The 16794-nt window shown below is 50.0% G+C and overlaps 1 protein-coding gene across 3 annotated transcripts in view; it reads left to right on the top strand.

Moving 5' to 3' along the window:
• Positions 1 to 15568, top strand: part of LOC105489582 (protein tyrosine kinase 7 (inactive)) — an 83936-nt gene extending 68368 nt beyond the window's left edge. For 2 of the 3 annotated variants that reach the window (XM_011754479.3, XM_011754481.3), the window contains exons 17-20: positions 1003 to 1083; positions 12646 to 12797; positions 13623 to 13801; positions 14559 to 15568. In XM_011754479.3, coding sequence (XP_011752781.1) covers positions 1003 to 1083; positions 12646 to 12797; positions 13623 to 13801; positions 14559 to 14719 — 573 coding nt within the window. In that variant the 3' untranslated portion in view covers positions 14720 to 15568. Of the gene's footprint in view, positions 1 to 1002; positions 1084 to 8365; positions 8480 to 12645; positions 12798 to 13622; positions 13802 to 14558 lie in introns of those variants that run through there. The other variant, XM_071097024.1, reaches the window with a different exon arrangement.
• The last annotated feature ends 1226 nt before the right edge of the window (positions 15569 to 16794 follow it).

Genomic DNA, 16794 nt, shown 5'->3' with positions numbered 1-16794 from the left:
TGCCTGCGTTCCCTTTATCAGCACCCAGTCTTTCTATCTGTATCTTGGGGGAGGGGTTGGTCCTAAATTCTTCTGGGACTTCTCACTGTCACACTGCAGGGATGCCTTCCAGGTCATCTTCTCTGACTCCTGTTTCCTTTGGTTTGTTATTTTTTCCTCCCCAAAAGCTTGTCCCCACTTGAGAATAAATATATAAGAACCCACTTTCCTTCCCTCCTTCCTAGCACCACTTGTGACCTGAGTGTTACCCCAGCCACCAGCCTTCTCCTCTCCACTCAGGGCATCGTTCCCAGAGCTGTGCCTTCCTCTTCATTCCCCAACTGGTCCCAGCCCTCACCCCATGGTCCTCAAACTGCTGCTTGTCAAATCCCTAGCTCTGGGGCAAGAGCAGGCAGGAGTCCTATCAATCTTTCCATTAACAAGTACTTATGCAACTGGGCACAGTGGTTCACACTTGTAATCCCAGCACTTTGGGAAGCTGAGGCAGGAGGATCACTTGAGACTGGAGTCTGAGACCAGCCTGGTCAACATAGCAAGACTCTGTCTCTACAAAAAGTTAAAAACAAACAAACAAGTACTTATGAATGCTTGATGTATGTTTCTGCTGCTGGCGTTCTCCTCTGTTTGTTTCTATTAAATTGTAAAGCTCTGGAAGACAGGGGTTTCCTCTCCGGAATATTTGAGGACAGAGGGTAGGGGACTGTTTTCCTCTTGGCTCACTGAAGATAGGGGCTCTGCTGCCCCACCTGTCTGGAGGTTCCCCTTGGGGTAAAAATGCCAATTCTCCTCTCTTTCTGACTGAGAGAGCCTCTAGGAGACGTCTCTTGTATGTTTTTAAAGTTCTGTACTCGCAGTGAACTTTCCCCAGGAAAGGGGCGCAGGCTAGCTGAGGCCTTCTCACTGCCTCCCCAGGCAGGAATTCTGCGAGCACCTGCTTTGTCTGAGGCTTTACAGCCAATGGCTCTGCACTGACCTGAGCATGATGCCTGGCTTTTCCCTTAGGGAGACCTCAAGCAGTTCCTGAGGATTTCCAAGAGCAAGGATGAAAAATTGAAGTCACAGCCCCTCAGCACCAAGCAGAAGGTGAGGACGGAGTGAAGGAGGGAGGGAGAGGGTGCCCAGGGAGCAACAGAGGCACCATTTATTGAGGACTCTCTATGGGCCAGGCCCTATGGTAAGAACTTCACATGTGTTACCGTAATTATCATGGTAGTCCTCTGAAATATATACTACTATCCCCATTTTGTGGATGAAGACATTGAGGCTTACGAGGTTGTATGACCTGTCCCAGGTCATGTATCCTGGAACTGGCTTTGCATTGCCATGCTGGCTTCACGGAGAAGAGCTACCCTCGGACCTTGCCCCTGGGCAGGAGCTTGCATTGGAGCAGGACGCCTGCCCATCTGCAGTGAGCTCTGAGCTGGAGAAGCAGCAAGCAGTCCGAGTGCAGGGGCCTGCTGGGCTAGGTGTGGGCCTGAGCTTGTTTCTTCAGCTCTAAGTGGAGAAGACTCTTCTGTGAATGGGCTGCCTGCCTGGGTTTCCCCGTCTGTGGTTTGCATCTTGCCCTCTCCCTTGGGTTGTAGCTGCCCAGGCTTTCCTTCTAGTTTTCCTCCTGCCTTCTGCGCAAAGATTGTTCTGGGCACAGAGCCCTGGCTGGGGCCCCTGTGGTGGAGCAGACCTCGGTTGAAATAGTGAAGAAGGGAAAACTTGCCTGCTATCCCCTTCCACCTCAGTCCATACCTTTCCAGTGCCTGGGGCTTGCTGTGGCCCGGCCCCTTCTTCCTTCCCTCAGGTTCTTCTTGTCCACAGCCGCCTCCTCTCCCCTCTGAAATGGATCTACTTCCTTCCATGTGACTGGAGAGTCTGCTTCCAAGCTGGCAGTGAAGTGACCTCATAAACCAAATCAGAGCTCGGGGCAGGGTAGGCAGAAGGCTCTGCCCTTTCTCCCAGGGGACCATTCCTTGCCTGCTAGGCTGTCCCAGGTCACAGACTCTAGGGGCAAAACAGAAAGGCATGGCTGGCAGATGAGTCAGGTGAATGGGACCTTGGCTGCCCCCAGTCTCTCTGGGGAAGCAGCTCTGTGCCCTTCAGGCTGGCCCCCTCTTATTACATGTGAATTTACTAAGACCCAGACAGGACAAGTGACCTGGCCTCCTGACACCACACCCCTATTTCCATCCCCATGAAGCTGCAGGAACTCTGTATAGTGGCTGTAGAGGAGAAGCCACAGGATGGGACTTGCTACACCAGCTAAGTGAGATTTCAGGACTGAAGAGCTCACAAATTAGGACACTCACAGAGCCAGTGAATCCTCACAGAGCCAGGTGTGGCCCCAAGGGCCCTTGGGAATGCAAAATTAGAACAGGCATCAGCTAGGTGCAGTGGGAGGCTAAGGCAGGAGGATTGCTTCAACTCAGGAGTTTGAGACCAACCTGGGCAACATAGCAAGACCCGGTCTCTATAACAAATAAAAAGTTAACCGGGCACGGGGGCGTGCCTGTAGTCCCAGCTACTTTTGAGGCTGAGGAGGAAGAATTACTGGAGCCCAGGAGGTTGAGGCTGTGGTGAGCCATGATTACAGCACTGCACTCCAGCCTGGGCAACACAGCACAATCCTATCTCAAAGAAGAAAAAAAAAAAAAAATGGACAGGCATCTTGCCCTTGGGGCACTTATGATCTAGCGGAGAGATTAGGTACATGAGTATGACCTGTGCCTTACAGACTTGAGGTAAAACAGAAAGCAAGTGGGAGGCATTAAGAGATGTTGAAGGCACCCATGTCCTTCAGGTGGACAGATGGTTGTGGTTAACAAAGAAGTTTTCCTAGGAGAGAAAACCATTTAAGTTTAGTTTGCAAGGACAGGAAGTAGTTGAATGGCAGGAAGGGGATGGCTTCAGGGAGTCAGGGGAGTCAAGGTGGGATTCTTTGGCTGGGTTGAGACAGGCTTACAGGAAGTCAGTTACCTTTGTCATGTGATCTAAGGCACTCTATTTGACTGCAAATCATTACCATCTTTTTTTTTTTTTTTTTTTTGAGACGGAGTCTCGCTCTGCCGCCCAGGCTGGAGTGCAATGGCCGGATCTCAGCTCACTGCAAGCTCCGCCTCCCGGGTTCACGCCATTCTCCTGCCTCAGCCTCCCGAGTAGTTGGGACTACAGGCGCCCGCCACCTCGCCCGGCTAATTTTTTGTATTTTTAGTAGAGACGGGGTTTCACTGTGTTAGCCAGGATGGTCTCGATCTCCTGACCTCGTGATCCGCCCGTCTCGGCCTCCCAAAGTGCTGGGATTACAGGTTTGAGCCACCGCGCCCGGCCATCATTACCATCTTTGCTAAACATCTTTTTCACACTTTTTTTTTTGCCATAATGTCTTCAATATGATGGGGGAGCTTTAATAAGTTGGGTTCTACACTCTCCAAGGACAATACTCTGCATTATATAGAGAGGATGCTTTAAAAAAAAAAAAAAAAAAGCAGGGCACAGTGGCTCACACCTGTAATGCCAGCACTTTGGGAGGCCGAGGCAGGTGGATCACGAGGTCAGGAGTTCGAGACCAGCGTGGCCAACATGGTAAAACCCCATCTCTACTAAAAATACAAAAATTAGCCAGGCATGGTGGCAGGTGCCTGTAATCTGAGCTACTTGGGAGGCTGAGACAGGAGAATCACTTGAACCCGGGAGGCGAAGGTTGCAGTGAGCCAAGATTGTGCCATTGCACTCTAGCCTGGGAGACAAGAGTGAGACTTTGTCTCAAAAAAAAAAAAAAGAAAAATGCAGGCCAGGCATGGTGGCTCATACGTGTAATCCCAGCACTTCGGGAGGCCGAGGCAGGCAGATCACTCGAGGCCAGGAGTTCGAGACCAGCCTGGCCAACATGGGAAACCACGTCCCTACTAAAAGTACAAAAAGTACCTGTGCATGGTGTCACGTGCATGTAATTCCAGCTACTCGGGAGGCTGAAGCAGGAGAATAGCTTGAGCCTGGGTGGTGGAGGTTGCAGTGAGCTGAGATCTTGCCACTGTACTCCAGCCTGGGCAACAGGAATCAAACCCTGTCTCAAAACAAAACAGAACAAAAAAAGTAGATTTCTGGAGCATGACTCAGAAGGAGGGAATTAGAGAGTATTTAAGAGTGAGGTCTGAAGACCTGAATTTTTCAAACAAGCTCTCCAGCTGATTCCTAAGCTCATTAAAGTTCAAGGAGCCCTGGTGGAGACTAGTAGCTTTGAAATGCTTTTTGATTATAATCCCTTTTAGGAAATGCATTTTAAGATGGTACGGTAGTATATGCCTGTAATCCCGGCTACTTGGAAGGCTGAGGCCGGAGGATCCCTTGGGCCCAGGAGTTTGAGGCCAGCCTGAGTGACATAGCAAGACCTGCATCACTTAATAACAAAAAAGGAACACATTTGCCCGGGCGCGGTGGCTCAAGCCTGTAATCCCAGCACTTTGGGAGGCCGAGACGGGCGGATCACAAGGTCAGGAGATCGAGACCAGCCTGGCTAATACAGTGAAACCCCGTCTCTACTAAAAAATACAAAAAACTAGCCGGGTGAGGTGGCGGGTGCCTGTAGTCCCAGCTACTCGGGAGGCTGAGGCAGGAGAATGGCGTAGACCCGGGAGGCGGAGCTTGCAGTGAGCTGAGATGCGGCCACTGCACTCCAGCCTGGGCGACAGAGCGAGACTCCGTCTCAAAAAAAAAAAAAAAAAAAAAAAAAAAGGAACGCATTTTACTCATGATCTAGTATGCAGGCTCATGTAACTGAAATTAAACTTTCACAACATTGTGTTTGATGTGCTTGATGTTTTCTTTTTTTTTTTCTTTTCTTTTCTTTTTGAGACAGAGTCTTGCTCTGTTGCCCAGGCTGGAGTGCAGTGGTGAGATCTCGGCTCTCTGCAAGCTCTGCCTCCTGGGTTTATGCCATTCTCCTGCCTCAGCCTCCCGAGTAGCTGGGACTACAGGCGCCTGCTACCACGCCCAGCTAACTTTTTGTTGTTTAGTAGAGATGGGATTTCACCATGTTAGCCAGGATGGTCTCAATCTCCTGACCTCGTGATCCACCCGCCTCGGCCTCCCAAAGTGCTGGGATTACAGGCGTGAGCCACTGCACCCGGCCAACACTTGATGTTTTCTATCCTGTCCTCTTTCTATTTATTTTTATTTTTTTGTAGAGATGGGGGTCTCACCTTGTTGCCCCGGCTGGTCTTGAACTCCTGGGTTCAAGTAATCCTCCTGCCTCAGCCACCCAAAGTGCTGGGATTGCACGCATGAGCCACCGTGCCCGGCCTCTTTTCTATCCTTTTTTTTTTACCCCAGTCCACTAAACTGGTTTCGATACCCATGTGGGTCTCGATCAGCAGTTTGAAAAGCACTGCTTTTGGGGATTCCATGAAAATGAAAATTCTTGGGAAAGATGAACTAAAACTTGTAGGTACTTTATTGTGCTAATTATGTAGTGAGCTGCTCTGTCACTTTATACTCCTAGGACCTAGAACAGAAGGGGGAAAACTTAAGTATTCTAGGGAGGTGGAGTGGTAGGCAGGGTGTTTCCTGGCCAGCTAGAGTTGGAACCAAAGTGCCATATTGGGTGTGAGTGGGCTAAGGGGAGCCTCAGGAGGATTTTAAGAGAGCAGTGAGGTAGTGATAGAAATCAAAGACATGGCCGGGCGCGGTGGCTCAAGCCTGTAATCCCAGCACTTTGGGAGGCCGAGACGGGCGGATCACGAGGTCAGGAGATCAAGACCATCCTGGCTAACCCGGTGAAACCCCGTCTCTAGTAAAAAAATACAAAAAAATAGCCGGGCGAGGTGGCGGGCGTCTGTAGTCCCAGCTACTCGGGAGGCTGAGGCAGGAGAATGGCGTAAACCCAGGAGGCGGAGCTTGCAGTGAGCTGAGATCTGGCCACTGCACTCCAGTCTCGGCGACAAAGCGAGACTCCGTCTCAAAAAAAAAAAAAAAAAAAAAAAAAGAAATCAAAGACATGGGTCCTGGGTGTTGGCATAATGGTAGGTAATGCCGTCTAGAGTAGCTGATAAGACGATGTCAGAGAGCTGTAGTTTGTAATTGCTCCATGGATCACCTGTGAACTAATGATGCGATGAGAAGCAGAATCAGCTTAGCACACCTGGTGGACCACGCTTTATGCAGTCAGATGCCATGGCAGGAAACAGAAGGCCTCTTGTGAGAAGATCTCAGTAGCATCACAGTGGGTTAGCCAGAACATGGGCAAACCCCTGGGGTGTTAAAATTGGAAAGGAAGGGGTGGGTCTGATCTTTACCAAAGAATGGGTCTTTTATAACAGTATTTGAGAATTAATCCAGTGGCTATCTGATGGCATCTTGCCCAGCGTCAAGGAAACACCTAATTGGCTTGAGTCTAACAGAATTCTCTTTTACTGCCCTTGCTTAGTCAGTATTTCCGGAAGCACCACCTCTCTGGAAAGATAGCAAGCAGTTACCATGCCAAGTCCACCCTCTTCTGTTTACCTTGACTAGCAGTAGATTGTTTAGCTTGTGAGCCAGATCAGAGAGAGCAGGCCGAGGGGACTCACAAGTCTGATGAAGGCACATTACCAAAACCTTTGCCTGCTTACAGAGAATCAAGCAAGGTTGGACAATGCCCTGGGATTTTGAAACCTGAAGTGGAGTTGGCTGTGTTTATGATGGCCACTGAAGCGGCCCGGCACCTTTACCACCAGTGCACGTGGGGCGTTCTGAGGACGGTGCTCCAGGGGTTATTTTAGGGATGTAGACTCAGCTTTTTTTTTGAGACGTAGTCTTGCTCTATCACCCAGCCTGGGGTGCAGTGGCACGATCTCGGCTCACTGCAGCCTCCGCCTCCCAAGTTCAAGTAATTCTCCTGCCTCAGCCTCCCAAGTAGCTGGGACTACAGTAGCCCACTACCACACCAGACTAATTTTTGTATTTTTAGTAGAGACAGGGTTTCACCATAATGGCCAGGCTGGTCTTGAACTCCTGACCTTGTGATTCACCCACCTTGGCCTCCCAGAGTGCTGGGATTACAGGTGTGAGCCACTGCACCTGGCCAGACTCTGCTTTTCATGGAGACCCCAGTGTACTTCCCAGAGAGGCCCAGAATCCTGGCAGGCCATCCACCCGCCATCTTCTTTTTTTTTTTTCTTTTTAAGACAGAGTCTCGCTCTGTTGCCCAGGCTGGAGTGCAATGGCGCGATCTCGGCTCACTGCAAGCTCCACCTCCTGGGTTCACGCCATTCTCCTGCCTCAGCCTCCCGAGTAGCTGGGACTACAGGTGCCCGCCACCACGCCCAGCTAATTTTTTTGTATTTTTAGTAGAGATGGGGTTCCACTGTGTTAGCCAAGATGGTCTCAATCTCCTGTCCTCGTGATCTGCCTGCCTAGGCCTCCCAAAGTGCTGGGATTACAGGGGTGAGCCACCGTGCCCAGCACCCCTCCCTTTTTTTTTTTTTTGAGGCAGAGTCTCCCTCTGTCGCCCAGGCTGAAGTGCAGTGGCGTGATCTCAGCTCACTGCAAGCTCCACCTCCCAGGTTCACGCCATTCTCCTGCCTCAACCTCTTGAGTAGCTGGGACTACAGGCACCCACCACCACGCCCGGCTAGTTTTTTGTATTTTTTTTTTTTTTTAGTAGGGACGGGGTTTCACCATGTTAGCCAGGATGGTCTCGATTTCCTGACCTTATGATCTGCCCACCTTGGCCTCCCAAAGTGCTGGGATTACAGACGAGAGCCACTGCTCCCAGCCCACCCGTCCTCTTCTTTAACCTTCCTCACTGGTTACACGTTTAGTTGAAAGCTATCCTGAGATTTTCTGTCTTCACTGTTGATAAAGAAATGTACCAAAAGTAGCCAGGCACAGTGGCTCAGGCCTGTAATCCCAGCACTTCAGGAGGCCGAGGCAGGCAGATCATTTAAGGTCAGTTGGAGAACAGCCTGGCCAACATGGTGAAACCCCGTCTCTACTAAAAATACAAAAATTAGCCAGGCATGGTGGTGCATGCCTGTAGTCCTGCTGCTTGGGAGGCTGAGGCACAAGAATTGCTTGAACCTGAGAGGCGGCAGTTGCAGTGAACCGAGACTGTGCCACTGCACTCCCGCCTGGGCGACAGAGTGAGACTCCGTCTGGATGAGGTTTTTCCCAACTCTAATTATGTCATTCATTTAGCACCTCTGCATTAATGCGCTGCCTGTTAGAGCCTCAGGCAGCACTGATCAAGATGATGATGGGAATGTACCATATCTGTGCTGGTCAGTACAGTTGTCACTAGCTTCATATAGCAACTGTACACTTGGAATTTGGCTAAAGCAGCAGCAGAACTGAATTTTATTTTGTTTTGTTTTGTTTTGTTTTGTTTTGTTTTATTTTTTAGAGACAGTCTTACCCTGTCGACCAGGTTGGAGTGCAGTGGCAGGACCTCGGCTTACTGCAGCCTCCGCCTCCCGGGTTCAAATGATTCTCCTGACTTCGGCCCCCTGAGTAGCTGGGATTACAGGTGCGTGCCACCACACCTGGCTATTTTTTGTAATTTTAGTAGAGATGGGGTTTCACCACGTTGGCCAGGCTGGTCTCGAACTCCTGACCTCAAGTGATCCGCGTGCCTCGGCCTCCCAAAGTGCTGGGATTACGGGCGTGAGCCACCACACCCGGCCTGAATTTATTTTATTTTATTTATTTATTATTTATTTATTTATTTATTTTGAGATGGAGTCTCACTCTGTTGCCCAGGCTGGAGTGCAGTGGCGCGATTTCGGCTCACTGCAAGCTCCGCCTTCTGCATTCACACCATTCTTCTGCCTCAGCCTCCCGAGTAGCTGGGACTACAGGCGCCCGCCACCATACCCAGATTTTTTTTTGTATTTTTAGTAGAGATGGGGTTTCACCGTGTGTTAGGCAGGATGGTCTCAATCTCCTGACCTCATGATCGACCCATCTTGGCCTCCCAAAGTGCTGGGATTACAGGCATGAGCCACCGACTTGGCCTGTATTTTATTTTTTGAGACAGGGTCTCATTCTGTCACCCAGGCTGGAATGCAGTGGTGCAGTCATGACTCACTGCCACCTCGACCTCCGGGGCCCAAGTGATCCTCTCACTTCAGCCTCCTGAGTAGCTGAGACTACAGGCACCCACCACCACACCTGTCTAATTTTTAAATTTTTTGTAGAGATGGGGTCTCACTATGTTGTCCAGGCTTATCTCAAACTCCTAGGCTCAATCAATCCTCCCACATCAGCTTCTCAAACCACTGGAATTACAGGCCAACATGAGCTATTGTGCCAACCAGAATTGAATTTTACACGTACTGAGTTTTAATTAACTTAAAGCCAGGTTCAGTGCCTCATACCTGTAATCCTACCACTTTGGGAGGCCAAGGTGGAAGGATTGCTTGGGCCAGGAGTTTGAGACTAGCCTAGGCAACAAAGTGAGACTGTCTATAAAAAGTAAAAATAGGCTGGGCGTGGTGGCTCATGCCTGTAATCCAGCACTTTGGGAGTCCGAGGCAGGGGGATCACTTAAGGGCAGTTCAAGACCAGCCTGGCCAAAATGGTGAAACCCTGTCTCTACTAAAAATAAAAAAATTAGCAGTGCATGGTGGTGGGTACCTGTAATTCCAGGAGGATCACTGGAACCCGGGAGGCGGAGGTTGCAGTGAGCCTAGATAGTGCCACTGCACTCCAGCCTGAGTGACAGAGTGAGACTCAGTCTCTAAATAAATAAATAAACAAATAAAATTAGCCAGGCATGGTGGTGTATGCCAATAGTTCCAGCTACTATGGAGGCTGAGGTGGGAGGATCACTTGAGCCTGGGAGGTTGAAGATGCAGTGAACTGTGATTGCGCCACTGCGCTCCAGCCTAGGCAATAGACACCCTGTCTCTCAAAAAACAAACAAAAAAAAGTTTTAATTAAATTTAAATAGCCACATGGGGATAGTGGCTACTGTATAGGATAGCACAGATTTAGACTTTTTTTTTTTTTTTAACTTTATAGCTTTGTTTTTAAAATCTTTTGATTGGAACCCACATTAGCAAAAAGTACATTTTGCATCACAACCCAATACACACATACATATATATTTTTATTTTTTATTTATTTTATTTTTTAAAGATGGAGTCTTGTTCTTTTGCCCAGGCTGGAGTGCAGTGGTGTGATCTCAGTTCACTGCAACCTCCGCCTTCAGGGTTCAAGCAATTCTCCTGCCTCAGCCTCCTGAGTAGCTGGAATTACAGGCGCCTGCCACCACACCAAGCTAATTTTTGTATTTTTAGTAGAGATGGGGTTTCACCATATTAGTCAGGCCGGTCTTGAACTCCTGACCTCGTGATCCACCCACCTCGGCCTCCCAAAGTGCTGGGATTACAGGCGTGAGCCACTGTGCCCAGCCCTATATTTTTAAGATGAAAACATTTCATGAATGATGTTCTTATTAAGTGTGATGCACTCTATTTTCTATTCCTTTTTTTTTTTTTTTAATGCTGGCTAAGATTCCCTAATTTGGTTTCATGACATACAGATTGTGACCATAGTTAGCAAACCACCAGTGGAGGCAGTGGGGCCCACAGGGATGTCACTGGCCAGTGCCCAAGAAAACCGAGAAGGGATGTCTTTGGAGTGTCCCCTCTCGTAGCATTCAGGCTTGGCACCTCTGCTGGCCTTCTTGTGACCTCTGGGAGCCAGGCAGAATCTGCTCTGAGCTAGCCAGGGATGCTGAAGGGCCAGCTCAGTAGCCAGCAGTCCCACCTCTGTGCCAACTGGTGGGCAGACAGTCCATCAGCAGTGATGTGACCCAGAGAGGCAGCTGCAGTGGTAGGGAAGTGCCAGGCTTTGGCACTAGCCTCGCCATGGGCGCCTCGAAGAAGCCAAGGCTGAGCCCTGCCTCACAGAGCACGTGTGGGGAGAGGCAGCCGGCCTTGTGTGCCCACAAGGCCTGTGCCCACCCAATGGCCCTTCCCCTTTTCTGTGAATAGGTGGTTTTTTATTTGCACTAAGTGACCTGGCCGCAGCACCCCATCAAGAGCCCTACTTCGGCCAGCCCTGCTATATTCCACCAGCACCCACTGTATATGGCACGTGGTGGATACTCAATTTTTTTTAAAAAAAGAGATAGGATCTCACAGTGTTGCCCAGGCTGGCTTTGAACTCCTGGGCTCAAGCAATTCTCCCACCCCACCCTCTTGAGTAGCTGGGACTGCAGGTGCCTGGCTTCAATTTATATTTGTTCAGTGCATTCATATATACTTTTGAAATGTTAATGTGGCCGGGCGCAGTGGCTCACGCCTGTAATCCTGGCGCTTTGGGAGGCCGAGGCGGGTGTATCACGAGGTTAGGAGTTTGAGAGCAGCCTGGCCAACATGGTGAAACCTCATTTCTACTAGAAAAAATACAAAAATTAGCTGGGTGTGGTAGTATGTGCCTGTAATCCAAGCTACTTGAGAAGCTGAGGCAGGAGAATCGCTTGAACCTGGGATGGGGAGGTTGCAGTGAGCCAAGATCACGCCACTGCACTCCAGCCTGGCGATAGAGCAACACTCCATCTAAAAAAAAAAAGAAAAAGAAAAAGTTATTATAGTTTAGTTACGTTTCATGTATAGTGTATAATATATTCACATTGGCTCAAAATTCAACAAAGAGTATTAGTGAATGAAAAATCTCCCCAACTCTCTTACACTTTGGAAAAGAGTTCGGCATTATTTTGTATAGCTAGAGATATTCATATTCTAGACTTCCTCTTAGGTCTTTTAGAGAAACTCATACATGTGTACACTTATAAAAGTGTTCATAATAACACTGTTCTGAATAGCCCCAAACTGGAAACAACCCATTGGCATTAGAATTAAAGTCTGAGGCCGGGTGCGGTGGCTCACGCCTGTAATCCCAGCACTCTGGGAGGCTGAGGCAGCCTGATCACTTGAGGTCAGGAATTCAAGACCAGCCTGACCAACATGGTGAAACTTTGTCTCTACTAAAAATACAAAAATTAGCTGGGTGTCGTGGTGGGCACCTGTAATCCCAGCTGCTTGGAAGGCTGAGGCATGAGAGTCACTGGAACCCGGGAGGCGGAGGTTGCAGTGAGCTGAGATCATGCCACTGCACTCCAGCCTGGGCGACAGAGTGAGAACCTGTCTCAAAAACAAAACAAAACAAAACAAAAAAAAAGCAGGGCATGGTGATGGACACCTGTAGTCCTAGCTACTTGGAACGCTGAGGTTGGAGGATTGCTTGAGCCCAGGAGTTTAGAGGCTACAGTGAGCTGTGATCATGTCACTGCACTCTAGCCTGGGTGACAAGCAAGACCCTGTCACTTGAAAATAAAAAATATCAGCTATGATTTCTGCCTGCTCACTTTTCACTGGACAGATCGTTGCTATGTGTGTGTCCCTAGGCCCATGTGGCACTCACTTAATCTGGCACTTGCTGTGTGTTAGCATGGTGTCAGACACTTTAATTTGCTTAATTCAGTCTTCTAAAAACCCAGGAAGGCAGGTACGGTTATTATCCCCATTTTACAGAGAAGGAACATGCGACTATCGTGCTTCTGGGCTTCCTACGCAGCACACCAATAGCGCTGAAACCCTACCAAGGGTTGTGTTGAGGGTGGTCAGCTTGACGCCTAGTCCTGGGCTGCTCTAACAGGCCCTTTTATCTCTCCAGGTGGCCCTGTGCACCCAGGTAGCCCTGGGCATGGAGCACCTGTCCAACAACCGCTTTGTGCATAAGGACTTGGCTGCACGTAACTGCCTGGTCAGCGCCCAGAGACAAGTGAAGGTGTCTGCTCTGGGCCTCAGCAAGGATGTGTACAACAGGTAGAAGGGCATGCGTGGGGTGGGGGCTCCCCATTTTTTCCCAGAGGGTGAGGGGCAGAGGACAGATAGTTTGGGGGGTGGTGGGAAAGGGTTTAGTCCCTGCTTAGTCCAAAGCTGGAGGGCCTGGGATAGGAAAGAGCTTTCTCATCCTTTTTCCAAGGGTGCAGCAGGGTTCCCACCCAGTGCACACTCTTGGTGGTTGTAAAATATCTCTAGTGATTAAAAGAATAAATAAATAAATAAATCTTTTTTAAAAATAGGCAAATATGATAAGGATTTATATGGCTCCCTCTGTAACTTCCTGAATTCAGTCATTATTATTTCGAAGTCTGAGACTTATGCCTTAGCCCCCCTGCCAGAGCTTGCTCTAGACAGCCTATGTGGGCTCTGCAGCGCTGCCGGGAACATCCCCTCGAGTCCCCCTGGTTCCAGGTCACCCCCGTTTGTCTGACTATAGCTGTAGTGAGGATTGGTTTATCACTAATAAAGCTCTTTCCATTTAACGGTTTTTAGTTTTTACATTTTTACAACCAATACAGAAAGTATGTATGACTATTAACTTTTCTGTTAACATTTAGGCAAAGTTTGATTCTTAATGGAATTTTTTAACCATCAAACCCCATGTTTTTGTCTAGTGTACTCCCATGCTCCAGATTTTGTCTAGTGTACTCCCATGCTCAGCATACACGTGACCAATTTCTTGGTATCTGTATGTAGAAGGGCTGGGCCCTGGCTTGGGGATGAGTTCCAGATCGGGGGATGAGGCTGCAGTGCCAGGCCGCGCTCCCCACCCCACCTCACCCCTGGGTTGCTTCTCTCCTGCAGTGAGTACTACCACTTCCGCCAGGCCTGGGTGCCGCTGCGCTGGATGTCCCCTGAGGCCATCCTGGAGGGTGACTTCTCTACCAAGTCTGATGTCTGGGCCTTCGGTGTGCTGATGTGGGAAGTGTTTACACATGGAGAGATGCCCCATGGTGGGCAGGCAGATGATGAAGTGCTGGCAGGTAGGCAGCCGCACTGCTCGGGGATGATTCCAGATGGGCCCCAGATGGGGCCTGCTCAGGGCCCCAGGGCCGGTTCCGCCTACCTCCCCTCTCAGGGCTGCTACTGAGCAGGCACACAGATATGACCACTCTGGTTGTTAAAATACTGCAATACCTTTTTTTTGTTGTTGTTGAAACGGAGTGTTGCTGTGTCACCCAGGCTAGAGTGAAGTGGCGTGATCTCTGCTCACTGAAACTTCCACCTCCTGGGTTCAAGCAATTTTCCTGCCCCAGACTCCCTAGTAGCTGGGATTACAGGCACGTGCCTCCACGCCCAGCTAATTTTTGTATTTTTAGTAGAGACGGGGGTGCTTCACTATGTTGTTCAGGCTGGTCTCAAACTCCTGACCTTGTGATCCACCCGCCTCGGCCTCCCAAAGTGCTGGGATTACAGGCGTGAGCCATCATACCCGGCCAGAAATACTGCAATACTTCTATATTGTTGGTAGATAGCCTTTGCCCCCAGTGCCCACTCCAGCCACTCTGACGCCTGTCCGCCGACCCACTTCAGCTCCTGTGCGTGGACCCCGTCTTACCAGCCGGAGTGAGCGGGGCCAAGGGAGTCATCTTTTTCCATTGCGAGTACCCACCTACTACTGGCCAGCATTGCCCCAGAGGCATCCTTGGGTGGCTGCTTGTATGAACTGCAAGCTCCACAAAGTGTTGAACAAGTTGTTGAATGTTTTGGCCAACACTGCACCTGCTGTCTTCCCTATAGATTTGCAGGCTGGGAAGGCTAGACTTCCTCAGCCCGAGGGCTGCCCTTCCAAGCTCTTTCGGCTGATGCAGCGCTGCTGGGCCCTCAGCCCCAAGGACCGGCCCTCCTTCAGTGAGATTGCCAGCACCCTGGGAGACAGCCCCGTGGACAGCAAGCCGTGAGGAGGGAGCCCGGCGGGCTGTGCCTCAGGATGGCGTGGGCAGGGGAGGACATCTCTAAAGGGGAGCTCACAGCATGATGGGCAAGATCCCTGTCCTCCTGGGCCCTGAGGCTCCTGCCCTAGTGCAACAGGCATTGCTGAGGTCTGAGCAGGGCCTGGCCTTTCCTCTTCCTCACCCTTATCCTTTGGGAGGCTGACTTGGACCCAAACTGGGCAACTAGGGCTTTGAGCTGGGCAGTTTTCCCTGCCACCTCTTCCCCTATCAGGGACAGTGTGGGTGCCACAGGTAACCCCAATTTCTGGCCTTCAACTACTCCCCTTGACCAGGTCCAACTCTGCCACTCATCTGCCAACTTTGCCTGGGGGGGGCTAGGCTTGGGATGAGCTGGGTTTGGGGGGAGTTCCTTAATATTCTCAAGTTCGGGGCACACAGGGTTAATGAGTCTCTTGGCCCATGGGTCCCACTTGGGGGTCTAGACCAGGACTGTAGAGGACACAGCAAGTGAGTCCTCCCCACTGTGGACTTGTGCACACCAACCCAGACCCATGTCTTTTCCACCCTTCTCTCCTTTCCTCATCCTAAGTGCCTGGCAGATGAAGGAGTTTTCAGGAGCTTTTGACACTATATAACCCGCCCTTTTTGTATGCACCACGGGCGGCTTTTATATGTAATTGCAGCGTGGGGTGGGTGGGCATGGGAGGTAGGGGTGGGCCCTGGAGGAGATGAGGAGGGTGGGCCACCCTTACCCCACACTTTTATTGTTGTTTCTTGTTTGTTTTGGTTTTGTTTTTTTTGTTTTTGTTTTTGTTTTTACACTCGCTGCTCTCAATAAAGAAGCCTTTTTTACAACCTGTTTCTGAGATTCATTTTCTGCTCTTGCTCGTGGAAGATGTTCCTTCTTTCCCCACTGATCAGAAAGGGCCGTGTAGGGGCCGGGTGCAGTGGCTCATGCCTGTAATCCCAGCACTTTGGGAGGCTGAGGCGAGTGGATCACCTGACGTCAGGAGTTCGAGACCAGCCTGGCCAAAAAGGCAAAACCCCTGTCTCTACTGAAAATACAAAAATTAGCCGGGCATGGTGGCAGGTGCCTGTAATCCCAGCTACTTGGGAGGCTGAGGCAGGAGAATCGCTTGAACCCAGGAGGCATAGGTTGCAGTGAGCCGAGATCACACCACTGCAGTCCAGCCTGGGAGACAGAGCGAGACTCTGTCTCAAAAAAAAAAAAAAAAGAAAAAGAAAAAGAAAAAAAAAGGGCCGTGTGCCTTCATGGAGTCTGGTGGGACTTGGACAGGATGAACCGGTGGATACTGGTTCTTCTCTCCAGTTTGCAGGCAGGTGAACATGCAGGCATGAAGGAGGCAAGATCACCTGTTGTCGGTGCAACTCTATGCAGCCCTCTGACTGTCACCTAGACGGGCCTAATTCTTGAGCTCAGATGGGGAGGGTATAAATGTGAAGGGGAGCAAGTTAGAGTAGGATTGGAGAAGGAGTTAGTGACAGACTCAGGTCTCTGAGTCCTTTCAAGACCCTAGGAGGGAGGCGAAGTAGGTAGAACCAAGCAGAGAAACGGTGCTTAATGCCTGGATCTTGTGTCATCATTTATCTTCTGCCTCATTCCAGTAACTTCAACCTGGTTCACCATCCAAAAGAAATGAGTCCTGAACTCCAAAACTGCTCTAGTTCCTTTACTCCTCACCAAACTTCTGAATAATAAAAATAACAGCAGGCCGGACATGGTGGTTCACACCTGTAATCCTAACACTTTGGGAGACTGAGGCAGGAGGATTACTTGGACCCAGGAGTTTGAGACCAGCCTGGCCAACATAGTGAGACCCTGTCTCTACAAGAAATTTAAAAATTAGCCAGGTGTGATGGCATGAACTTGTAGTCATAACTACTGAGGAGGCTGAGGCAGGAGGATCACTTGAGCCCAGGAGTTTGAGGTGGCAGTGAGCTATGATCACAACACTGCACTCCAGCCTGGGTGATCAAGTGATATCCTGTCTCAAAAAAATAAAAACAGGCTGGCCGGGCACAGTGGCTCACGCCTGTAATCCCAGCACTTTGGGACCCGA

This window comes from Macaca nemestrina, chromosome 5 (genome assembly GCF_043159975.1).
Source record: "Macaca nemestrina isolate mMacNem1 chromosome 5, mMacNem.hap1, whole genome shotgun sequence".
In the NCBI taxonomy this organism is placed as follows: Eukaryota; Metazoa; Chordata; class Mammalia; order Primates; family Cercopithecidae; genus Macaca; species Macaca nemestrina.
Note: the sequence above shows the minus strand (reverse complement) of the source record. Positions and strands in the feature narration are given on the sequence as shown.